Raw genomic sequence first — 26,847 nt, forward strand, 5'->3', positions numbered from 1 at the left:
ATGCTTTTATTTTAAAATTTTCACCGGAAGTACGTTCGCTAAACAGCTAACTTAAGCTTTACACTCCGCAAAAAAAGCTTTTTTTCATTGCATGTGGTGTCGGTAATAGATTTTTTTTGGGACATTTTTTCGTTTGCAAATGCTGTTAACCAGCGATTTTTCATGCTTGAAGTGTCACCTTTTAACTGCAAGTTTGTGTTTTGGAGAAGACTGCCAGCGTTTTATAGCAGGCCAAAGTAGATTGACTTTTTTCCCCTATTCACCTCAATGTAGCAATGCTATAGTTTACAGTGTTTAATATAGATGTGTTTTCTTATTTTGTATGTCTGAACTTTAATTCTACAGCGTGTTGATGAGAGAAAGGAACTGGAGTGTCATATGCCATTGGCACGCACGCACGCACGCAGCAATAAAACGCAGCCATGAAAATTACCGCCCTCATTTTTATTTGTCGTGCGATCAATGGACTCATTGCATATCGCGACAGGCTTAGCAACTTCAATAAAACATGTCATTGGTTAGTTACACTTACTCCTGTTGTCTTCGAAAATTACAACTAGGTGACAGGGTAGGTGTTCATTCACGGCCGACATGCAGCCAAGCTTGGCATTGAAAAGACAGGACACAGCAGTGTACCCTTCTTTGTTTCTTTGAAATAAGTCAATGTTTTGGACACTCCGGTGCGCTATTTTGGCTTTGTGCCACTTTCCCCGCTTGCATATCGAGCGTCTGACATTCTGAACTTTCCACGCATATATTGTTTAACCCTTCATTAACCGTCGACGAGATGTTGTGCTCGTCGACGGATTTACGTCATCGATGCCGTCGACTATGTCGACTAGTCGGGACAGCTCTAGTCATAAGCATTCATTAATGCCCATGATAGTGTCATGCCATAATTATTAAGGTCTTATGGCAGTGTTATGACGCCTTGGTCAAATAAAGTGATGCCTATTTACTAGGGTTGTTCCGATCATGTTTTTTTCCCGATCGTTTGAGTTTGAGTATCTGCCGATCCCGATATTTCCCGATCTGATTGCTTTTTTTTTGCTCCCGATTCAATTCCAATCATTCCCGATAATTTTTCCCGATCATATACATTTTGGCAATGCATTAAGAAAAAAATGAATAAAACTCGGACGAATATATACATTCAACATACAGTACATAAGTACTGTATTTGTTTATTATGACAATAAATCCTCAAGATGGCATTTACATTATTAACATTCTTTCTGTGAGAGGGATCCACGGATAGAAAGACTTGTAATTCTTAAAGGATAAATGTGACTTTGTATATTGTGACTAAATATTGCCATCTAGTGTATTTGTTGAGCTTTCAGTAAATGATACTGTAGCCATGCCCAAATGCATGATGGAAAGTGCAACCATGACTGTGCGTAGTGCTACCAATTGATATATCTTCTCTGCATCGTGAAATAACATAGGGTTTTAAGAATAAGATGAATTACTACCTTGCTTCCCCACATTGCTTCCCACGATATTTTTAATCATAGGGAGAGGGATTGTAAGGCTTTAGCCAATTGATAAAAGGCTCCAAAGGCTGCCAAAATTCACTCTACTCATTTTACGCTGCCTTTTAGCCCTCTATATAGGTAAAACAGCGCCACTACAGATTGAGCGCGACAATGCGTGAGTGGGTCGTGCAGCGCATGCATTAATTGCGTTAAATATTTTAATGTGATACATTTTTTTTTTTAAATTAATTACCGCCATTATTGGGATAAATTTGATAACCCTACCTTAAGCCTAAACGAAAGACTCTGGATGAATGTAACATATTATGTCTGTAACGTTAAATACAATCAGAAAACGATTTAATTTAAAAAAAAAAAAATATATATATATATATATATATATATATTAAAAAAAAGAAATGTTCTATAGTTTTTTGCCGATTACTATACTTTGAAAATGACATCTCTACTATTTACCCAAATAAATAAAAAAATAAGACGCACTGGACTATAAGCCGCAGGATTCAAAATAAGGGGAAAAATGTGGCGTCTTATAGTCCGAGAATTACGGTATACTTGTCAATTTCAGTAAATGAGTTTTATAAAATATTCCTGGCTGACAGTCGGAAATGTTACATACACTATATCTGTTTAATATTTACGATGGCAAAGCCTAACAACGAGTCTAACTAGCGTCATTCATTTCTCCTTCTACAACTAGTCTGGATAATGTGTGCCACAATACTGCCAAACACACGGATCATGCCTGATATACTACAACTGACGTGGTGTGCCGTTGTGACCATCTGGAGTAGACTCAACATGACAAAAACAGTAAGAACATACTAAATGATTTTTGTCTTGTCACGTAGTTTTGGACATCCCCAAAAATTGTGAAAATTTTAAATGACTATAACTGTTTTATTTTTGTCTTGTCCTTGTTTACACTTCAACCTCCCAGCCTAGTAATCAGCACATTTCCTGCACGTAAACTAGACTTTTGCCACATATATGCATTACTGGCCATATAAGAGACACCAGAGACTTGTGTTGCTCTTGTGTAATTATGCAGGAAATTAAAAATGCATCGCTTTAATGGGAATGAGTAAAGGAACAGTCGTTCATCCTGAGAGACTTCCAAGAGCTTCTCATATAAAGGTTGCTCTAATTAAATTTTCTAACGGGCCCTTTTTTTTGTTGGTCCATCAAGTTCTCTCCATCCAAATCAATCCTGAGGGAGGTTTTTATGTCAGCACAAGTTACGAGCCTGAAGTTGATTGATTGATTATTATGGAAAAATCCTGCATTGGTTACCACACAACTGTACAGTATTTACTTTTTCTTTTTAAATTGGCATTTCAGGTGATTCATTTTTCAGGTTTTTTGCAATTTTAACTTATTAATTTTATGTCAAACCATTTATCACTAAGTGTACAAATATTGCTGTATCATCGTTTGAATGTATATAGTATTTACTTGCCATAAATACAAACATAAATTTGTTTTAATATTTGTTAGATTTACATTTACTGCATTTGTGTCTGTCGTTTACAGTACAATCAATTAATTAATCAATCAATCAATTAATTTACCTGTCTATGGCAAGAATAAGTGGTTTTGAAATACCCCTTAATGATAGGGTGTGGTGGATGTTTTTTGGGAAGGAGGTTGTTCCCAATTTGCTTCATCATTCAAACTCCAACGGTAGTCAGCTATCCTCCTCAAAAATAACTATACCTAATTAGTCAATTTGGCAGTGGAACTATGGGAACTCAATGGATCGATACAGTCCACGCACACACGCACGCCAAATACACACACACACACACACAAGAGGAGAAAAGGGGGGTGGGGGGTTGAGCAAGCGGATCCTACCGTTGGAGCGCCTGACAATATTCTCCAGAAAAGTGTTCTGAGGGGCCACAAGTCCCCGGCGGCCCCCCGCCATCCTGCCGCTTCACTCGGCCTCCTCCGGGTGAGGCTCCGCGCGGTTCTCCGGCGTCATGGTGTCGCGGCGTGGCTCCGTTCAGGCTACTTGTGTGCTGCTTGCGCGGCTGTTTGCTGCTGGCTGCTCGCTCCTCAGCCCGCTGGTGCGGCGGCTCCTCATCTTCCTCATCCGGGAGGAGGAGGGGGGAAGAGGACGCCCGAGATGCTGACTTGGATGCGGGGATAGGAGGGGCCGATCGGCTGAGGGTGGGCTTCCAACGGCCTCTTCCCTCCTACTCGCTTTAATTCCGCCCTTTCTCATGCAGCAGGGCGAGGTGCCATAGCGACATCTGCTGGATAAATGTGTGCAATCGTTAACTGAAGTATGCAGTACCGTGATTCTTCGTTTTTCGCGGTTAATGGGGAACAGAACCCGGCGCGATAAGTGAAAAACCGCGAAGTAGCGCAACCCCCCCAAAAAATGTATTTATTCAGATTTAGCTTTGGAAAGAGATACATGTAAGACACGTTTTTCACTTTTTTCCCCAAAGTATAATGAACTCATTTGCTCCCAAAAACATATAAATATGTTCTATTTTTAATTGTTTCAGTGTCCCAAAGATGTATTTTTACGTCTTTTATGTTTTTCTTTTTTTACAAGAGACATCTCTGGGTTTTGATTCAATTTAGCTTCAAAGCACAAAGCTGAAAATTAAGGCTGTCAAAATTATCGCGTTAACAGGCGGTAATTAATTTTTTTTTAATTAATCACGTTAAAATATTTGACGCATTTAACGCACATGCCCCGCTCAAACAGATTAAAATGACAGCATAGTGTCATGTCATGTTACTTGTGTTTTTTTATGTTTTGTCGCCCTCTGCTGGCGCTCGGGTGCGACTGATTTTATGGGTTTCAGCACCATGAGAATTGTGTAATTATTGACATCAACAATGGCGAGCTACTAGTTTATTTTTTGTTTGAAAATTTTACTAATTTTATTAAAACGAAAACATTAAGATGGGTTTTAATATAAAATTTCTATAACCTATACGAACATTTATGTTTTAAGAACTACAAGTCTTTCTAAGTCATGGATCGCTTTAACAGAATGTTCATTCATTCATTTTCCATGCCGCTTTTCCTCACGAGGGTCACGGAGGTGCTGGAGCCTATCCCAGCTAACTACGGGCAGTAGGCAGGGGACACCCTGAACTGGTTGCCAGCCAATCGCAGGGCACAAGGAGACATACAACCATTCGCGCACACACTCATACCTACGGTCAATTTAGAGTGTTCAATCAGCCTACCATGCATGTTTCTGGGATGTGGGAGGAAACCGGAGTTCCCGGAGGAAACCCACTCAAGCACGGGGAGAACATGGAAACTCCACACAGGAAGGCCGAAGCCCGGGATTTAACCCCTGATTTCAGAACTGTGAGGCAGACATGCTAACCACTCAGCCACCGCGCCGCCTTAACAGAATGTTGATAATGTTAATGTCATCTTGTTGATTTATTGTTATAATAAACAAATACAGTACTTATGTACAGTATGTTGAATGTACTGTATATATCCATCTTGTGTCTTATATAATATATATTATCTTATATAATAATATAATAATTTAAAGAAAAATATGGCACTTTTTATAGATGGTTTGAATTGCGATTAATTACGATTAATTAATTTTTAAGCTGTGATTAACTCGATTAAAAAATTTAATCATTTGACAGCACTACTGTAATCCATTTTAAAGAAATAAAACTGGCCACTCGAGGGCAGTAGCGCATTTGGTAAGACCCGTAACCCGATTCAACGGCAACGAACGTCCGGGCCGCACAGCCAGGGCGCCCGCGGAAGACGACCGAATGGAGAACAATCTAGAGGACGCCCGGGGTGTCAGGCGTTGGACGACGGAGCAGAACGACCGGGACCACCAGTGCAGCGGACGATGCCGTTGAGTCCGTGCTGCACGCCGAGGAGACCCCGCAGAGACTCAAAAAATTGCATCTCTTTGAGACAGGCGGCGATGAGGGAAAAGTTTACCCTGCTGTAGCGGCCACAGCAGCGTCATCTCTCAGTTAGTTATGTGCAAATAAATTGTTACTTTGCAATCATAAGCTCTATTTGTCTTGTTGTTTACGTTATTTTGTAAAAGGAAAACATAATTCAGATATTTGGGATGTAACTAAAGAAAAAAAATAGCTGTGTTAAAGTCAAAGTTACGTTTGAAATGTATGCTTTCACAAAAAGCTCAATTTCTCCATTTTTTCATCAGAGATTGGAAAATTGCTAAAACTAAGCTATTTTCTAATGCTGATTTCTGAAGAATGGAAAAAAATTAACTTACTTTTTTTCCTGCTCAAAGAAGAGAGTCTAATCTTTCTTTTGGTGGGTTCCATGTTTATATAGCAATAGAAAAGAATTTTCTGTGGGCCTTGCAAAATCAGTCAAAATCCAGTAAAACGACCGGGAGCGATGGGGGTTCCACCGGTGAAAATGGCTGGGAGTGAATGAATTAAAAAAAAAACTTTTATGTATCACAGACTTCCTAATGTATTGACGGGACACGGGGACGATTAATAGGGAGCCTGCATTGTTGGCGCGGCCGTCAAAGCTGACCGATTGGAATCACATACCTGTCAAGTTGTATGGTTCCGGCGTAATTTGTACAAGTGAGCACTGATTTTTAAATGTGTACGCCGTACGTTCAAAATCTGTACGTTTTTCGTGCGTTATGTTTTTTTTCTCCGTATGGATTTTGTCACCGTTTTGGCATCGAGACAATGCACCGAAATGGTGTGCATTACTATGCGTTACTAAGTTGGTTAAATGACCCGAGAAAAGTCAGAGACACGGAGAGAGAAGAGCGGGAGTGGGGACGAGTGTTGTGATGCTGTTGCAAACGCGATGCTAGGCTAGGTGGCTCCAATATTTCCTGACTGTAGCCGACAGCCTACAATCTACGCCCACTTGATGCTACGCTAGATATCACATGCATATGGAACTATATGCGAAATGACAGACTCGGCGGCGTTAGTAAGCAGCCGCCATCTTAAAGCAGTAGACTTCTCAGAAAGGCTCCATTGTAGTGAACCTTCCTAGTGAACCTAAGTAACTTTTTATCTAAAATACTCCTAAATCGGCAAAATCTTGACTTGAATCTATCTTTAAATGATGAAACAGTTTTAAAAGTTTCACATGTCGAAAGTAGACAGAAGGGAACTAATGCAAAAACGGGAGCATTTTTAACAACTTAACGGTTGATTCACAAAATTAAATGACCAAACATACCAAAAGTTACTTTTTTTTTTTTTTTTTACTTTGAATGAAAAAAAAAACATGAAAGGTAACACCAGTTACTTTGCTAAGTAACTAATTACTCTTACATTCAGGAAACTGAGTTACTAGCTCAATTACTTTTTGGGAGAAGTAATTTTTAACTGTAATTAATTACTTTAAGATTAACAACACTTAACAACATAAAGATGCAGTCTGCAGAATCAAAAGTTATGTTGTGACGAAAGCGGAGATTTTATTCTGCCAATTTGTTGCCGAACACAATTTGCCTGCAACTATTGCTGATCATTTCTCAGAATTAGCAAAAGAAATTTTCCTTGACTCAAAGATTGCATTGGTAAGTTAATTTTATCAATTGACCTTTTTCATTTATAATTGGACACAATAACGAACTACCTTCAAGTCAAACTGAATTCCGAGCTGAAGTGCCATGAAGTGCAGCCATCAAGACATGATAGAAATTGCCAAAAGTGCTACATACAATTATCACGAAAGTCACTGTTAAATTTTAGTAATCATAATGTAGCTAAAGATATTGTTCTTTGATTGCACCAGGTTATATGTGACAATATTACCAATAAATGCATATAATTTTAAAAAATTGAGTTTTATTTTTGTTTCATATTGCAATATAAAAAAATAAATATATAAAACACCAACGCTATATAAAACGTTGTAAGATTAGTCACCAATTTGTAAGGGCATACGTCACTATTTGTAAGACTGGCAACGGCCTCGGGTTGACAGGTATGGAATCACAAAGAGCTTTTCCCTGTTGAAAATTCTTGTAAATAAATGCTTAAATCGCTGAATTCTTCATACCGGTAGATATGGACATAAAACAGTCTCGATTGTTGGTTTAAAGCAAAAAAAAAAAAAAAACGTGCAGTTCGCATTTATTTTACGTTAATATTGCGAACTATGACGCCAATGCCGTAAGGGATAATTTCTCCCATTGATTTTTTTCCACAACATTTCAAAAGGCATGCATGGTACGAAAAATCTAATAATTACCTTGAATCCTCAGACAAATCACTCCTGAGACAATCCTTCCTGTTTGTATACGGTACAGCTTTCGTACTTTTTCCAACCTAAATCCGGCGTTGGATCTCTGCATGTGTCGCTGCAACCAACTGCGAATAACTGAAGCGGAGTGTGGGATGGCCCCCTACTTGAAGGCGTGGCGCAGTGCCTGTTGATTGTGACCCGTCAATAATTACCCGTCATAATTATGAAGTCTATGTATGTAGTATATATTTTAATAAATGGTTTTTGAGCACTTCAAACATAATAATTATGATAGGTTTTAAACATGTTATTGTCCCACCGAATTATTTTTAATCAAGAATAAAGCAGAAAATGCTTGTCTTTATTAAATGCTTCATTGAGTCCACTCACATCCGCTCAAGCTACTCACATACAATGAGTTGCCACAGCAACTGGATAAGAAGTTAAACGATGATTGACGCATGCGGCGCTTTGAAGCTTCGGCTTCCAAGCATCTGTGGCAAGATCAAACATTTGTTTGTCAATCATTGTTAACTTTAATAAGCAAAACAGTGCACTGCCTGACAAACAAACAGCAGCAGGAGGGAGACTACATGATCGGCTTGGGACGGCTCATCTGTATTTATTTTTTAAATGAAAAAAAAAAATCCGCTATGGACCGAGTGCGCGAAGTAGCGAGGGATCACTGTACTGTACCGTAGTGTTGCCTTGAAATGCAAGTGACCTCAGGATTTTTTAAATTCGGACAATACTGAATGTTTTGACTTGCAATTTTAAAAATATTAATAGTATTTTAATTTTGAAAAATGGCAACCCATACTTAATCCTTTATCGGTGAAAGGTACAATGAAATATTAAAGCAAGTGACTTTAAACTGATTTTTTTACATTTTTTACTAAAATCCTTCCAAAAAGTGACAGAAAAAAACGATGAAATTATCCTAATTGTCTTCTTTTCTCAGCTGCCATGACCCCACCCACTAAAAAAATCTGTCACACCCAGATTAAGATTTCTACAGTATGCTAGCATGCTATCGATGGGCTGTTTTTTATTTTTGCCGTGCGACTGTTCGGTCATTGTCAATATGTACTCACTAGCGCAGCACTTAGAAAGCTAGACATTGGACATCTATTGTCCACCTTGGCTGCCAATGACTTAAGCGCAAAGTTGAATCACCAATCGAAAATACAGTAATTTAAATTACAAACAAAATTAGTAATTATACATTTGCTCATGTAACTTCATTTATTATAGTATGGTTCTCAGAAGACTCAAGGTGTGAAGAGTGGACTGTCTAGGTTGTCATGGAAACCAGCAGAGCTAAATGCACTGGAGAGGTGAGAGTCATTAAAAATGAAGCCTGCATAGGTGAGGCTGCCTTTCCACTAAGTGGGATTTACTTACTGGGAAATATGCTGGACATCATTATTAATAATTCAAATCAAAAGCCGAAAGGAAAAGAAGAAATGACAAACTTCTGTCTGAAGATATTCACCATGACGATGTATTGCCCCACATGTCATTCCGTTACCTACTGCACAGAGATGCTATCGTTATACTTGGTTGTAAGAATTTTCCAACATACTTTTTACAAAGGGCAACTTCACAGGCATTGCAAAACTTGTTGTATTTCAAATGAGTTTATGTGTGAGTAATACAAGTGCATAGGCAAGCTGTACATACACCTCTAGTGAAAAGGAAAATTGAGCTGCGACAACGATTTTCCTCATTCTCAGTCCTGCTTCACAATAATTCAGGACACATCAAAAGGTCTTCCCGAGTCCAAACCCGATCGTTGACTCATTCACTGCCATTGATGGCATTAGACGTCAATGAGTTAAGCGGCCCAGTTCTTAGAGATTCCGAGGTGGGCCAAGTGATCAGTTACAGTCTTGTGCTGAGGGAAGTTGTTAAACTTCGCCTCCTTAATGCGTAGAAAGTTTTGCGTGCGGCGCTCGGCAGCACTTCCGAGCTCCTGCTCAATCGTCAGGTAGGGCCGACTGAGCCAGTATTCATTCTGGGCCTCGCGTTCCAGGTGCTTGACTGTGTTACGCTTCATCTGCCACGTAATGGGCCGCTGACGCCGGTGCTTGCCGATCCACTGCTTGCCTGGGATGCCCTTACGCAGCAGAGCCAGGGTGATAAACATGGTTGCTTACTTTGCTGGTGAAAAAAATGGGACAACAATAAAAACACATCATAAAACATTTTAGACAACTAAACAGTGCACTGAATTCAAATCATTAGACAATGTTCAACTGCTTTAGACTTGAACTTTATTAATTCATCTACAGTTTCTGGCTGTGTATCATATTGCCTCTGCAAAGCCCTTTGAGACAACCTTGTTGTGATATAGGGCTTTACAAATAAAATTGAATTGAAGAGAGATTGCATTGTGATCTGGAGGATTAACAGTTTCTTTACGCCAGAGGAAACCACAGAAGCACAAATGGAAATGATCAGAACGCATATTTTAGCACTCGGTAGCTATTAAGCACAATAAATGCGATGGTGAGTAGTTTCATGAAACTGTGGTTGGTTTCATCACGATTCAATGGAACTCTTCTTGCATGATCTCCTTAAAATGAAAGCAAAATTAATACGTCCTTCATATGTGACATTGAGTTAGACGCATTCTTTGTTCTTTAATATTCGAATATGTGTGTGTAATATATATCATGGCTTTATCCAAATACGCCCCAATGAAATGTAGGAACTCCAAGAAGAAGAAAAAAAAACATATGATTCGATCAAGTGAACGCACACTGTTGGCTTCCATTGGATGCTAATTTGCTAGCGGGCTAACGTGTAGGTCATTTTACAAGCCGGATTAGTTCAAAATAACCATCCACCAGAAGTATTTTCATATTACCTTAATTCTTTGCAACGGAGATTGTTTTAAATTCCAATGGGAAACATGGAAACGCAGAAATCCATGCAGTTAAAAAAATAACGGCTCATGCAGGTCTCGGGTCCTGAGTTTTACTTCCGGCCTCAATCTTCTTCTTGCTATTTTTTTTAGCTTGGCAAACAGCTTCTAAGTGCATTACTGCCCCCTTCTGTTCCAATTAATTAGAACATAACGGATCTTGCCTATTTTTTCAATGTATTTGGGATATTTCAAAATTAGAAAAGAATCACTATTTTAACATAAACTTGGTTTTGAGGGTTTTCCTTCCACTTTTGGAGGTTCAGATCAGTGGACGTCGTGTCAACAGTGGGCCTGGGAAGCCTTTTGATACATTTGCTATCGTTAAAAGCTACATTAATGAATGTAACTTGACTTTTATTTTTGCACTTTCACCGACACAATCTGTCAAAAACCAATGTCTTCCTCACAAACTGTAGAAATATTTCAGTGCAACATTTCTGTAAACAAATACAGTTCGATGTTATTGCAATATTGTTGCTTTCCAATGAAGTTACATCTAATTTAACTAAAAATATATAGCAAATATAACTGTAGCTGTATGACTACGACATGTATATTTTATAGGAGAGTTATTTGTATTAAATAGATTGACGCCTCATCTACCCAAATTCACCACTAGATGGTGCTTAGAGTACACAATTGAAAGGGATCCATTACCCACGTTCCGTTTTTTCAAGCGTAGTTTTGGAAATAAATTAAAACAGAGCAAGGGCGTAGGTTTGGTCTCAACATTGGTAGGGACGATATAGCAATATAAACTGCATGTACACGTTTTGCTGGGGACGGGACATTAATAAGACCAAACAGATTATTGAACAGGGGTCAGGGCTACATTTCTCACGAATATGAGGTAAGAGATGATCAATGCAAAAATAAATCTGTATTGACTTATACCAACTTTCATGCGTATCAATTCAACCTTTGTTTTCAAAAACTACTAAAGAACCATTTGAGGTGCAAGTCCCCTTATTGAAAAAACGGGGAACTATCAAAGAATGGGTCCACTTTTGGGGGCACTGGAGCCCCCCAAGAAAATATTGCAACATAAAAGTTATTTGGGGGAAAAAATTATTGAAAAAAAATATGAGCTGTCCAAGGACAGATCTACATTTGAGCCAAACTAGACTACTCCAAGACTTTAAATAAAGGGACTTGCGCTCTGAAACCACCGTGTTGGATTACCGTGTTGCATATAATGCAAATAATGGTCCAAATGAGGGATGGCAAGCTCGTTTTGCAGGTTAGCAAGTTCACACGGTTTTATGTTATGCCAACTCTGATGCAGGTCTGACTTTCAGTACCAAAATTAGTGTTGTGTTCCCCACCTCCACAAGATGAACGTCTTTTAACATTACTTACTGTGGCTGCTGCTGGCTGAAAAAAACTTCTTATATCCCTCTTCTTTTAAGGAGGCGGAAGAGGCGGCATTTTGTCAATATGAATCTGTCGGGGTTGTGTGAGTGTGCGTGTGTGTCTGTGTGGCGGGAGGGTCTGTGTGTGTGTGTGGGGGGGGGGGGGGGGGTCAAGTAATCAGCCAATCAAACGTGCGTTTCAGGGGTGGGAAATGAACCGGCACATTCAGCAAGTTAAAAAGGGATAAAATTTGAACATAGTGAAAATAATTTATTAAATAATGGTAGGGTGTATTCTATCCTTACAACATATGTGAAGATAATCTAATTTTTTATCATATTATATAAATATAATTATTATCATTTAACTGAATTCATTATGAAATGCAAATAAGGTTGCTTAAAAGTTGGTGGGGACAATTTGAACATCCTGAAAAGTTGGTAGTGTTCTGTCCCCATCGTCCCTATGCAAACCTACGCCCTTGATACAGAGTAAAAAGATTTGACAATTGACGCCTATTGTGGCCAAGCCCGTCGAAGGTTGGGGCAACCGGGTTCGTTGTCCCGGGCCTCAGGACCATAGGGGACCCTGAATGACTGAATGAATTTATTTTTACTTTACATTCACATATTTCTTATTTATTTAAATCATTGTCTTGTTAAATATAATGTTCTTCTCGATATATACTTAAAAACTTTAACATATTAAATATTGCAAATATATATTTTTCATTTTTTTTGCACAATGCCCCCCACCCCCTCTGTCTTAGCAGAGAATGGTTTGACCCCACTCTGGTGCACTCATGGCTACACTACGTATGTACATGCCACCTCGCCAAATGACTTTGCTGTCAAAAAAAATCTTGGAGCATCACTGTTTGAGGGCTTGATAACCCCAGGGATTTGGAGGGGTTAGGCACAGGATGTTTAGTTATACTGTTTTGTTGCTTAGCAGACAGGCATAGCACTCTCAGTTGTATTGTATTGTAGCCTTCATGGGACAATAGATGGAAATTGTTTGTTTGTATTGTGTCACATCAAACTACGGTCTGTTAAATGTAACTGTCCATCTCAAATTAAATAATTTGAAAATTTTCACTGTCATTGCTTGCAAAGCGTTAAAAATACTGCATATGTTGTCATGACAAGCCGGTGGCAGGGGTGTGGTGGGGTGGCCCTATAATGGTCTCTTTTCCCCGGGCCCCTGCAACTGTGTTGACAGCCCTGATTGTGGCTAATATCACTGTGTGCGATCTGTCCTTGAGATGCTCTTTATTTGATTATTTTGTTCAATATCATTTACAAACCAGACTGTGAGTATATTGGAATTGGATGATAACAAGGCATATAACTATAAACTTTTTCTCAATCCAGCGTTAAAAAAAATATTTTTGAAGGTTTTTCTTTTTTTTTTTTTAACCTTTTCATCACTTATCTGTTTATATATTTTTTGATTTGCCAATTTTTTTTTTTTTTTTTTTTTTTGATTAGTTTATTTTTACCTATTTTTAAACACTTTTTTTGTGGAGGTGAAGGTGGTCAGCTATTAATGACAATAGCTTCTGTCCGTTGTTTGTGTCTTGGACCCTTTTTAATTAATTCTGATCAGTTTGTGTTAAAAAAATACTAAAAATGAAAAAAAAATAATAGTGCTCTCAATTTTAAATTTAGGTCATACATTTTTACATTTTCTAATGAAAAATTACAAGCTAACGATAATAATTGTAAAATAACTGTAAAATTGTCAAGAAACAATGGTCTGACCATGCTGACTAACTTCAAAGTTTGTGCCAGGCTTTAAACAGGTTTGCCTTGATGGTGATATCGATTGATTTGATGCAAGTGAACGGGAGATTGCTCTGTTTGGCAGTCGGCTACCAAGTGGCAATTCTTGGTATTACACCACAGGGGTTGTCACTGTTGCGGTTATTGTAAATTTGTCAACTCTGTGCAGTTCTTAAGCGTATTTTTTAATCGTTTTGTGCAGTGATCTTATTAAAAAGAAAAAGGCTATATACAATCAACTTAAAATTTTCTAAAGTTCTCATTTTATAAATAATAAATATACGATATATACAAGTGAGAGCTGCTGGAAATCAGCTGAAAATACAATCTCTTTGAATCCTTTGACCTATCTATCTAGCAAAACATCGTTCGAAATCTTTAAGAAGACATCTTTATGTTATCTGTGGGAAAGAAGACGAGCGACACGTACCAGCGTAGATGTGACACAAAAAGAAATTGAGATGCGTAAAGCGCGCTGCGAGCCAACCAGAAGGGCCGTCATCATTTGTCGGCCATTTTGTATCAGTGCCGTTTGATTAACAAAAGATTACTGTACTGTTTGGTCAATGAAACGTGTCATTTGAAATAGTTTAGCAATGAATTGCTTAGTTTTCAACCAATTTTGAGATGGCTTGGTTTTTCATGAACGGCAGGAATGGAATAAATTAACTGCCTACTTACAATGATTACATGTAGTTTTCAACGTTCAGCCTGAATCATAGCCACGGTAATATGGTTTGTTATGAACCAAACAATTTGAAAATCCGTCAAAACTTTATCGAGTGTGTATCACTCACCTCAGGTTCGTTACAAGAGAGCCACGGAGAATACTGCTTTAAGATGGCTGTTAGTTACTAACATCGCTGACTTCGACTGATTGCATCTAGCGCTATTTATTATATCTATGCGTATAGCAGTGGGTGGAGTTGTCATGAAATAACTCGATCAGGGGGCTGGGCTTGGTTTCCACAGGCTTTCCCTCCCCCATCTTCACACGTCATTCTGGGCTCGGCTGTGAGCTAACAAGCAACGGCCATCGACGGAAGCGGAGTTTCAGTCTATGTACCTTCATCTTTCCACGTCACGGGTAAGCCTTACCTTAAGCATGCCCACTACTATTGCTACCGAATTTGATTTTACAAACGAATCGTGCTTCGCGAATGTGAAATAATTGTTTTGGAATTGTTCTTCGAGCGTGTAACGAATGTGTGCAAACTTGTTTCGTCGAAACTTTCCTAGTGGAGGAGGCCATGTTATTAGTTGCAACAGGTCGGTAGTGGACGTGTACGTTTTCGGCAGTATTCTAAATTATATATTTGTTTTATGGCAGGACGACAAGGTTACCCAGAGGAGGAGAGGAGATAGTCTCCCGGTCCAAAGCGGCTTCACGGGTCGTACGAGGATTAAAGTATCTACGCTTTTGTCGAAACTGCCAGTGGTGCGGATTCATGCTTCAGCTAAATGCGGTACGAAGCTAAAATGATGCCGGTGAGTTTGAAATTATTGTTTACGTTGAACCTTGTTTTTCTCCCCTCATAATGATGTGTTTTAAATCCACGAAATGTTGTCATCCGACGTGTCGAAAGTGCTGTTGTTACCATGGGTATGGATGGATCTTGAGTTGAGTGTACGCTCATATTTCCACTATAAAGTAATTACGTATTGTATTTATTTTCTGACGTAGTCTACTGTTGACATTTCAATCTGGGAACATTTCCCATGTTTACTTTATGGGTGGGAAGCGTGCACTTCTCGCTGACGCAATATTTGTACAGTAAAATACCTATAATGTAACAATTCACTGCATTGATATTGCTCGATAATCGATGCATTGATCTCGGAACCCAGATTTATTGAGGGGAATGTTTCAAGACTCTCCATCAAGAGGTGAAAATTCAAAATCTAAATAGATCACTAAACGCCAGACTGCCATCTTGCACTGAGGGAAAACCTCTCCTTGGCCATTTCATTTGTGTGTAGTTTTTTTTTTTTTTTTTTTTTTTTTTTTTTTTTAAAACCTGTCCTGTTCAGCTGTTTGACACTGAGAATGGAAGTCTTAGTGTCCGATTGGTCTGAACAGTTTTAATGTTTCACATTGAGAGGATGATATACTCCCATTGTGATCATTCAACGTAACTCGTTTATTATGACAAAGCAGCGAACAGGAAGGTGTTATGGGGGAACAGAAGAAAAGCATAAGAAAAGAAACAAAAGAAACCCAAACAACAACAACTAGAAATAAATTGAACACCTACACTAACTATGAATATTGTTGGTGCTATCGTCAGGTAGATGTATTTCAGGTTGTCACCATGTGGGGGGCCTGTTGACCAGGGAAAGAAGGGGAGGGGGTTGGGGGAGTCTATAAGCTAGGGAGGGGTGGAGTGTACATAAATCAACTCTGTGATCTCGAAACAAGTAATGGTGTGAATCCCTTGTGAGTGTAACCCCGTCGGTAACCGACCTTACGCCGCCCCATCGCCAATCCCGGCACCGCTCCCCCTCACCTGAGCGGGCTCAATCACACCCAGCCGCGCGCGAGCCCCACAAATCACATGACAGCCACGCAGATGGGCGGAAACGTCGCGCGGGCGCCACGCCAGGTCCACGGCAGGCGATTTTCGTAGCCAGTGCAGCTCATCCCGCAGTCCAGGAAAGGAGCCATCATCACCCCCCCGGGATCCAGGGTGGTCCCCCGGAACGATTAATCGATTAACTCGAGTAATTCGATTGGGGAAAAAAGATTCGAAGATTCGATCTAGTGGCAACAGTGAATCTAATGTAACTCATTTCACATGCTCCCTGTTTAGACCAACATAAGTTTTTGTTTGAGCTAATGTTTTTTAAAATGCGTTTTTAATTCAGTATATAGGTATATTTCGCCGTTTTTTTTGTAGGAATATGTGTTTAAACCATTTATTAAGAGCATTGTAAAAAAAAAAAAAAAAAAAAAAAGTTTGCATTTTATAGCATTTAAGCTAGTGGACTTTTGCTCATGTACCTGTAAGTTAGCCAATTACTGTTTTGTTGTACTTAGATCCTCATTTTTTTGTAATACCGTTTGAGGCTCATCTCGGCTATTTTAATTTTTTACGTTCGTTATCCGATTACTCGATTATTCGAACTAGCTAGTTCATCGATTAATCGACTACTAAAATATTGATAAATGCAGCGCTAGTTGTGTGGAGTGAGTAGGAGCTATATGGATTTTGCAATGGTCTCTAAAGTCAAACTTATAACTCTTAACTAATTCACTGCCATTGACCGCGCTAGATGTCAAATCCATTTTAACTGGGATAGCTGGCATTGAATGATCATGTTTAAGTGAAATGATCATTAACTGCCTCTCAGTCCAAATGCATTCGGCATTTATTGTCATCAATAGCAGCCAACGAGTTAATTTATGATAATTTATGAAATAACATTAAAGCTGTTAGAACAGTAGGAAAGTTTTTTTTTTCCCCAACTGATTTTGAGAGGAACTCCAGGTTCGTCTATTACAGTCAATTGCAGCCAGTGAGTTGAATGTATTAAAACACAATTTTTAAACTACCGGTAATATTTAGTTTATTGTTTTCTCTCTTTACTTGATAAAATATGGGATAATATTGCATAACTTGAGGATGAGGAAACGAGACTATTTGCCTATAAGAAGCAAAGCATGTTTGCCTCGAGCTTTGTCACTTTATCAACTGTGAAAATCGTACTCATTAATGCGCTGACAGAAGGACCTGGTTTAAATATTTTCAAATTTTGTTGGTGATTCCTGGCAGGCAGAAAAGTTTCATTTTATTTTCTTTGATGTATGCATAGAAACCATTTTGGCTCCATCATTTGCTTATTTTTGTAATTCGCACAATCACGAATGTTGAATTCTTAAGAATTTGATTCCCTTGGGCTTCTAGTAAGAAGGCTCAATGAGTTTGAGTCACCTTCAGCGCCAGCGGAGGCAACAAGGTTTAGTAAGGTTGACTTCCTTCTGCCGCGCGACCTCGGCCCTCTACTCTCTGCGATGGCGTCTGTTATCATTGAGCGGCGGGCTGCCTGGACGGCCGTAAATATTGGCATCCTTTAAGGTTTAGTTTCATTAACGAGCACATTTGGCTTGAGCCTGTCATTGTTTAAATTTATATGCCAGCGTGTGATTGAGATATAGTTCCTGGCATTTGTCTGATAAAAACAAAACGGCATCTGTGCAGCAACCTCCAATGCCAGGTATTGTCTCAATGACAGCCGTGACCAGCAGCCCTGCTTGTACAGGCTGGGGGCCGGGCAGGAGAGATTGCAATGTTGTAATGTGTTCCAAGATTGTAAATAGTGGGGGTTGGGACTGTTTAGAGAAGACAATGAGCTGCAGAAAGACTTCAGCTGTGTAATGTAAAAAGCAGATTGGTGGTAACTGTGCTGTCACAGCGCACCAATAAGTGACAGGAACCCTTTACTACACAATATAAGTCACGTGCTGCTATTTTACTTTGTTCGAATCTTTTCTCAAACATCTGATTTTTCTTTGGAAAACAATGATAGTTACATAATATTCATAATCAGACTCCAACCTTCTCAACAGAGTATAGATTTCAGCTCTAAATCACATTTGCAGATAAATGTTAAGCCCAGAGGTATATAAAGTAATTAACGTGTTTTTTATATAACCTGACTGAGTCATTGCATAAATATTTGTTGATTAATGGACTATAAAAATTATTGCTTTCTGGCAGCTGTTTTACCTTTCGTTTGTTCATATTGTGAAACACTTTCTCCCTTAAATGCTGTATTGCTTTGTGGTAGTTCAGTGAAACATTAGGAATGTTGAGAACTCTACAACAACATCTTAGGATGTCTCTGTTAAATAGTACAGTGCTGCTCCTTCAAAAACGCTGACACGTAAACACCAAATTCACATGCTACAGCAGCATTTTGCCTGCATTGGCAAGTTGGCTTTGAACAATAATGTCAATATTCGCTTGTATCAAGGGAGTAATGGCTTTGAGTTCATGTTTAGATACAAAATTAGAGGTAAAATTAATTGTATACTAGGAGTGGGAACCTCTTGGTACCTCAGCATACGATACGATTTGTGATACAACGCTCACGATAACGATGATCTGACGATATGGCGATACAACGATAATCGATACACTGGTCAGGAAATCAATCTAGGATATTCTACAAAAAACTAATATACAGAAAAACAAGCTTCTGCTGTGAATTGGAATGAGTTTATCACTAGTAGACTTCCAATCCATTTGAACTGGGAGGGTGGCGAATTTTCATTCGCTGCCATCCCTCCCACTTCAAACGGATTTAACGTCTATGGCTGTCAGTGGTGAGGTAATTTTGGGCCATTTGAGGTCATTTGCCTGTTGATTTTCAGTTTGTTCCTGTTGATTTTGTGGTATTTTATGGGTCACTTCCTGTTTATTTTGAGTTACAGAACAGGAAGTGACCTGGGAATCACCCAAATGAATAGGCAGTGACTCAAACTCAACAGGAAATGACCTGTAAATGCCCTAAAATGAACAGCAAGTGACCTGTAAATGCCCTAAAAATCACAGAATGACTGTGAATGCTCTGGTTTCGAATGAATGAACGTTCCTAGTCTAAATGGATTGGGCGTCACGCACCATCAGTGCAGCCTTAGAGTTAACTGAGACACTATTATGGTGGAAGATTTTGGTAGCAACTTGTTTGTTCCTTTTTATTTTTTTAGACATTGACACCTTTTTAAAACGATATCTCGATTCTTGGCAGGAGCATATTGATAACCTTTTGGGATACAAAGTATCATGATATATCACCATTTTGATTTTGTCACACCCCTATTGTATACATTAAGTTAAGGAATGATGAGAAGATTGAAAAGAGTAGCTTATTATATATCATGCCATTCATTTGTCAGTGCGTTGTGACGGCACATTCACCCCAAATCTGCTTTCTACATTAACCAGCTGAAATCTTTCTGCAGCTTATTGTGTTCTCTATTCAGTCCCAGTGTTACATGACCTTTTACCGTGAACAACGTTCAATAAATGTTTGTGAACTGAGGACACTTAATTGTTCTAGCTTTGTAGGTTAAATTCTTTACCATTCTTACTTGATGTACAACTTTAGCTATTCAACAGTCCGGGGTCTCGTATTTCATGCTTCATAATAAGCCATGCATTTTCAAAGGTAGGTCTGGCAGGCAGGCCAGTCTAATACCTGCACTATTTTACTACAAAGCCACACTGTTGTAATACGTGCACAAGCTGGTTTGGCATTCTCTTACTGAAATTAGCAGGGGCGTCCATGAGAAAGGCTTTGCTTGGATGGCAGCATGTTTCTCCAAAATCTGTGTGCACCTTTCAGCATTAAAGGGGCCTTCACAGATGTGTCAGTTTCCCATGTAATTGGGACTAACACAGCCCCTTACCATCAGCGATGCTGGTTTTTGAACTGAGGGTTGTTTACATCTTGGACCCTTTTTCTAGACGTAGACCGTTTATCGGCCGGGCCCATTAGCGGCGTCAATGTTTGGAAAATTTGACGGCCTTTTTTTTTTTTTTTTTTTTTGCGATTGCCCGATATGGAAAAAATTCAAGTAAAGCCCTTTTCAAACACATATCCAGGGAAATTCCCTTGTAAGGTGACACGGGATTTCCTCGCGTCATTGCTTTAATGCATGTAGAGCTGTCCCGAAAATGACGCGGGTTGGACACTTTTACAGTTGTTTTGTTGTCTTATTGGCACTCTGCCTACCGCTTAGGTAAGTATTATTGATCCCCGTTGACCTACCTTCACGTACCCATTGTGTTATTCCCCCTTTTCTGCCATCGCATGTATTTCTGTTTGTATTTAATAGACCCTTGAACGCATCCCTCCGTTGTTTATGCTTTGAAGTACAACCTTGTTTCCGCAGTAGCGGACCATAACATCGGCAACAAAATAAACCACACATTTCCAAAAATGGACGATGGACTCTCTTCCTCGGCTCTACTGTCGCGGAGTCATTGTGTTATTCCCCTTTTCCACGATTGCCTGTATTTTTGTTTGTATTTCATAAACCCTTGAATGCCTGTATTTTTGTTTGTATTTCATAAACCCTTGAACACATCCCTCCGTTGTTTTATGCTTTGAAGTACAACCTTGTTTCCACAGTAGCGGACCCTAACATCAGCAACAAAATAAACCACGCATTTCCACGGCTCTATGATCCCGTAGCAATTTAATTTAGTCATGTTTTCAGTTTAATTTAGCTATTTCTGGCTTACTATGTTGATAATTGTTTCGATGTTTGTTTACCACTTTTCGTCTTACTGAGAAGACAGAGGAAGTGACGATCGGCCCGCAATGATATTTATGTCATCAGCAGTCGTGTTGTGACCCAGGAATTTAACACCTGCTTTCACGCACACCACTTCCCGGGAAAGTCCTGGACATAATACTGAGATGTGACACGTGAAATGTTTGTATAATCTCTGGGAAATTGGTTTCACATTTGAGGGCTACCCGTTTAAATCGCGCGATTTTCCCGGTATTTCGGCGTGTGTGAAAGGGGCTTACGTTTAAGTGAGGGAGGGCTACTTTTCTCAATGTATAAGCACACTGGCAAATACATATAGGAAATTAGTAATGCTTGGACACAAAGATGATTTAATTACTTCATCCATTTTAATGTCAATTACTGACTAAATATATACACGTATAAAAGATTCTATATTTGCCACGGTCAATGGATACACATGCTAAATAACGTAGCACCAGCAAAACACCGCTCAGTGGATCCACATGCTAAATAGCGTAGCACAACCACGCCAAATGAATGCATATCCTTGTTTTGCTTCTCCCGTTCTCTTGAATCCTTTGAAAACGAAGTTTTTGCTTTTGCTTGAGAGGGTAAACATAATTCAGTCTGTCAAAGTTGGCGCAACAAGTTAACTGTGCGTACAGAGCTGTGACAACCCAGATGAAGACTGGAAACTGGTGTAGTGATTGGCTGATGATGAACGCGGGAGCGAAACGGGAACAAATTTGCGACGCGTAAATAGTCTTTTAAAATAGGAAAATCACTGCTTAACCATTGAGATTCATTTTAAAAGTATTTCCAAAAACACGTTTCTTTAATGTTGATTGATATATTATGGCCATTTCATGAATAATTGATGTGCAAATCTTACATTGTTTATTTACCTTTGAGGCCCCGAAGATAGCAGACATAAAGTACGGTTTTTCGGCCTAACAGTGATTTCTCCAGACTCTCTCATGTTATAGATTACAAATGACGGAAATCTTTGCAAATGTATGTTGAGGAACATTGTCCTTGAACCTTTTGACTATTTTCTCACGCACATGTTAAGTTTGAACATTAAATTTCTTTGCAATGTATTCAATGAAATTTAGGTTGAACGTGATTTGCAAATCATTGTATTCTGTATTAATTGTCTTCTATTTCGTAAGTATAATATCCCAACTTCATTTAAATTTTGGTTGTATGAACAGTATTTTTTTTTTCAAAGCAAAACCATATTACACATATCCTTTGTTTCAATTTGGTGGGAAACTGAGTGTATGTCAACAGAAACCCGAGTAGGCTTTGTCGGAAGCCGCGACAGAGTGAAGCTGTTACGTAAACTTGATTGATCACTAGTTATCTTTTGACTTTTACCTTCAGCGGAGAGTTGTGAGAGTAATTTATTGATCGCGAAGGGGAATGTGTGCGTGGAACTCCTGGCATGGCCAGGCGTTTGTCAATACGTCGTCTCAGCGCTGACTGCTGTGGTATTCTTACGATACAGCAATGTGCTCTCTTGATTTCAAAGTGAATGTTCGACTGCTTGAACCACAGAATTTAGCGCCCAAGTGGGACAATTCCAGCAGACATTGTGGTGGCTGAGTGGCTCCATATGGGGAAACACAAGGAAAAGCTTGGAGAGTCAGTACTTTTGGTCTATGTTCAGGTCTGAATTGAGGCAATTTTCTGTGAATAGCTTTTGTGTTTTGAGGTGCTTTTGGTAAAAGTTGTGATATAACTGTAGTTCAGGAATGGCCTTACCTAAAACCAAAAGTAGACCTGAGCACACTCTGCTCCTTTGCCTTATTTGAGGGACTCATGATGACATACTGGAAGCGTGTCAACTCTGAAAGCTCTGGCTGGGACAGCTGGGGTGGCCGCTGAGGGATATGCTGCTGCATTGTCAAACCGATGGACAGTAATCACATTCGGAGGTGACTCTCCCAGCCACTTGATTAATTTGCTTACCTCAGCTAGAAGCAAAAGTGTGCGACGGGCGCAGAAGATACCCTCCCTAGGAATTGTCAAGGGTACGACTTTTGCAGTAGCCCAATCTCTTTCCCCCCTCAAGGTGTTGTAGTAATTTGGCATATCCAAGGGATTTAGTCCTGATTTATTAAGCTATACTGTGACAGTTTTAGGCTCAACCGTGTAATAGAATAGCATGAAAATTTAATGACAAAAACGTTAAAGCATAATATCTGCCTCAATTGATGTGATGGTGGCTTCTGATTTTTTATCAGGTGTTAGATTAATATATTTGAGGTTGTTGTTGTTGTTGTTTTTTTTCCTAATTGTGGACACATTTCAAAAAGATAATTTGGGTATTTTTCGTCTCTTGACGCGGCCCATGTATCGGCATATGCAATTTGCACCAAAAAGAGCCACTTTTTACCATCTCACGCAATATCTGCACTTGATGCTTTTGTTTTTTTATAGCAGCTGTATGCAGACATGCATGCAAACAAGAGCACCAAAGTGCTTCTCAAAATTGTAGAAAAAGTAGCTAGTTGTATTATTGGTGGCCAAAATGGTACTGATACCAGGATCAAATTTTTGAAGCATACAGCACCCTTTTCCCCTTTGGGTTGCCAGATAAGCATTTCACAATGGAGAATCAACCTGCGTGATTATACTAATGGTGCATTTAGATGAGAAAAAAACAGGTTTACAAACTACACATTAACATTAGCAATGATCATGCAACCGTACAACATGTGTAGTCTACAATGTACAGGTATGTCTAATACATACCAAAAATAATTGAGCACACGCTAGTGTTTCTCAAATGTAAGGGTTTCAAATTGCACCGGAGTTAAGTTAGAACATGAATAAATAATCATTTTTAGCAAGGTCATTTAACACAAAAGAAGTTAAAATAAAAATAATTACCAGCGCAGGTTAGTTTCTCATGCCATGACGGGAGGGGAACTGCTGTACTTTTCTCAACATATGAGCACGCTGGCAAATATTTCATTTGGTAATATATTTACAGCATCCATCCACATTGACAATTTTACTCCTCCATCCATTTTAATTTCAATTACTGACTGACTTATGTCTCAATCAATTGACCCCCATGCTAAACAACGTAGCAAAAACATGCAAGCTTTGTTCTTATTCCATGCTAAACAACGTTAGCACGAAATTGCTTTTTTTTCATGCTCAAAATATCTATTTACAATAAAAGAAAGAGTGCATTACCGGTCGAGGAGTCGTGCAAAGTTCGGAATTTCAATTGTCTCAATTGATTGAAGGCATCTCCAATACATATCCTTGTTTCTGAATTTGTCATGACTCATTGTATGTTCAGAACAAGGTTTTTTTTTTTGTTTTTGTTTTTGCTCTATTGGTAGACAACACAGTTATTTTTGACTGAGGTAGCAACCTTAGTTTACGGAGCCTATAGAGCTGTGGCAACCTGAAAGAAGACAAAGAACTGATGTCGTAATTGACTGGTTGGTGGAGGCCGGGACATTCGTTGTAAACACCGAATCAAAACGGTAACGACAAACTTGTGCTGTGTGTCGACTTTTAAAATGGGAAATCTTGGTTTAACCCAGTACTTCTCAAATAGTGGGGCGGACCCCCCCTAGGGGGTGCAGAGCGATGCTGGGGGTGGTGCATGTGACCTTGGGGAACATAATTTTTTGCCTCACTAGAATAAAGTGTAAGTGAACATCAACTGAGTGGGTGGCAGTGGCGCTCTCATTTTCAGCATGTGCGCAGTATTTTTGAATCAAACAAGAGCACACAGCAAAGAGCACCGGAGATATTAAAAGCTAAGACGAAGAAATATGACGAAGCGTATGTAGCATTTGGCTTTGACTTTTAGTACAGTGGGAGACGAAGAAAGACCATTCTGTTTACTTTGTCTAAAAATGTTCGCAACGGACAGCAGGAATTCTTTTTTTTTTTTTCCAGTGAAAACGAATACTGCTAAAAACCGTCCCGCTTTGTCAGTGTTACATCAGTAAACCAGCAAGCACTGTCAGCATCACATAAGGTGGCATACCAAATTGCTCGATGCAAAAATAACCCAGCACCACAGCAAAGGAGCTGATACTGCCTGCAGAAAAAAATGGACGTCTGTCTGTCCAATGACACTGTCGTTTTTGTTCTATAAATTTTTGTTTTTTCAGTCTAATAGTTTGGCATATTGTCCTCTCAAGTTAATGTTGCTAATCAATTTGAATTCATGATTGTTTGTTGATTTTATTTTTTTTCAGTGTGAAACGGTCAAAAAATGTATCTTGAGTCTATTTTTACAGTATGGATGTGTTTTTTTTTTTTTTACACTTTTTTTCTTTAATATTAAAAAGGACACCATTTTTATGCAGAGGTGTACTTATAATAATAAGAATCTTATAGACAAATGATACTACAGTATATTTACAGTGGCAGCAGAGTTGGGGGGGCGGAACGTTTACGTCTTCCTAGGGGAGGCGTATTAGAAAATAATTGAGAAGCACTGGTTTAACCATTGAGAACAGTGTTAGAAGTACTGTACTTAAGCAATATCTATTGAAACCTTTGTGAAATCTAAAGAAAAATGTAAGTACAAATCTTGCATATATAGCTCCTTTAAGAAAATGAGTTACAGCAGGAAATGTACCGGTAATTAAGTTTTGCGTGCACCCTTGTTGAAATGGGACGAATAAAGACCGATATGTGAAGCTGATAGTAACAAAAGTGTCAATTAGTGTCATCAGCTGAAACATAACCTGATGCAACTGTTGAGTCATCCAGGTGCTAGTGAGAAAAAGGAAAGCTAGTATTATATGAGAATGAGTTTGCTTTTGTTTCTTTGCATATTTATTTTGTATTTGAGGGCTGACAAGGCAGAGGTTTTGAACTTTAATTCCAGGATGGAAATAATGTTTACTTTTATTCAGCATTTCTCAACATATTACAAATAAAACCTGTTTTGAGTTTTCTGTCTTTTGTACTTAATGCGTCCTTTTAAAGATACGGGCCAAGAAAAAAATAAGAAAATATGTAAATATTTTTTGGGGGGTGAAAATTCTGAGATTTAAGTCTCATCCTATATCCCGCAAAAAGTGAATACAAAGAGCTAATTGAGAGCACAAAAATGTAGCTAGATGGACAAGCAGGATATCTTATCTCACTTGGACTGGTTCCAAAATGCCAAATGAAGATAATGAATTCCTTCTGACAGTGCTGTTGTTTTTTTCTTCGCTCAGCCAGTACCAGTGTGGAATGCAAGAGGATGACCTTACATTTGCTAGTTATCCTGTTGTTGCAGAGTAACTCAATTACAGAGTTATCCTCTGTGATCTTTGTCTCTGCAAAAAAAGGAAAGTGCCCATCAGAGAGGTTTCATTGCTCCTAACTCAATATGTGACCAATCACGTTTGAACAATGGTCTTAAGAGGCGAATTGACCCTGACAAGGAGAATGGCGCTTCAGGGGTTGACATGTAGATTGAGATTGATGCAGGTGCTTTCCTGCCTCCTTTGTTCAAACTGCAATTTTAATTTGTGTTCAAACTCGGCCAATTCACTAAGCTGTAAGACAAATTATCTGCCTACTGCACTGCATGTGGTCACCCATTTTTCTGCCGCATATATTGAATAATCATCGGGCGACTGCTATTCTCTGATCGTGCATTGTTTCCTGACTCTGATTGGCTGTGGTTGGCAGTGTTGATGTTTGAAACAGATCTTCTCACAGTCTAATCAACCGCCGAGCCTCCAAGAGCGAGACGTGTTCCTTTAGGCATGCAATCAGAGGCAATTTGCTTCAGGGCTTCCAAATTAGCATTAAGTTTTAAT

The 26,847-nt window shown here is 39.0% G+C and overlaps 3 protein-coding genes across 10 annotated transcripts in view; 1 reads left to right on the forward strand and 2 right to left on the reverse strand.

The window, feature by feature from the left end:
• Nucleotides 1–3,621, reverse strand: part of LOC130922690 (potassium voltage-gated channel subfamily H member 1-like) — a 112,263-nt gene extending 108,642 nt beyond the window's left edge. For 4 of the 5 annotated variants that reach the window (XM_057847605.1, XM_057847604.1, XM_057847602.1 and 1 more), the window contains exon 1: nt 3,354–3,620. In XM_057847605.1, coding sequence (XP_057703588.1) covers nt 3,354–3,426 — 73 coding nt within the window. In that variant the 5' untranslated portion in view covers nt 3,427–3,620. Of the gene's footprint in view, nt 1–3,353 lie in introns of all 5 variants that reach the window. The other variant, XM_057847606.1, reaches the window with a different exon arrangement.
• A 5,700-nt stretch (nt 3,622–9,321) lies between these two features.
• mrpl57 (mitochondrial ribosomal protein L57) lies at nt 9,322–10,753 on the reverse strand. The gene is made up of 2 exons (XM_057848756.1): nt 10,586–10,753; nt 9,322–9,876 (listed from the first exon to the last, which is right to left on the reverse strand). The coding sequence occupies exon 2, from the start codon at nt 9,860–9,862 to the stop codon at nt 9,551–9,553; it is 312 nt and encodes a 103-aa protein (XP_057704739.1). The 5' UTR covers nt 9,863–9,876; nt 10,586–10,753; the 3' UTR covers nt 9,322–9,550.
• Nucleotides 10,754–14,748: 3,995 nt separating this feature from the next.
• The window catches only part of LOC130922807 (apoptosis-stimulating of p53 protein 2-like), a 57,444-nt gene continuing 45,345 nt past the window's right edge, over nt 14,749–26,847 (forward strand). For all 4 annotated transcript variants that reach the window (XM_057847919.1, XM_057847920.1, XM_057847921.1 and 1 more), the window contains exons 1-2: nt 14,749–14,869; nt 15,113–15,270. In XM_057847919.1, coding sequence (XP_057703902.1) covers nt 15,244–15,270 — 27 coding nt within the window. In that variant the 5' untranslated portion in view covers nt 14,749–14,869; nt 15,113–15,243. The remainder of the gene's footprint in view (nt 14,870–15,112; nt 15,271–26,847) is intronic.

This window comes from Corythoichthys intestinalis, chromosome 10 (assembly GCF_030265065.1).
Source record: "Corythoichthys intestinalis isolate RoL2023-P3 chromosome 10, ASM3026506v1, whole genome shotgun sequence".
NCBI lineage: Eukaryota > Metazoa > Chordata > Actinopteri > Syngnathiformes > Syngnathidae > Corythoichthys > Corythoichthys intestinalis.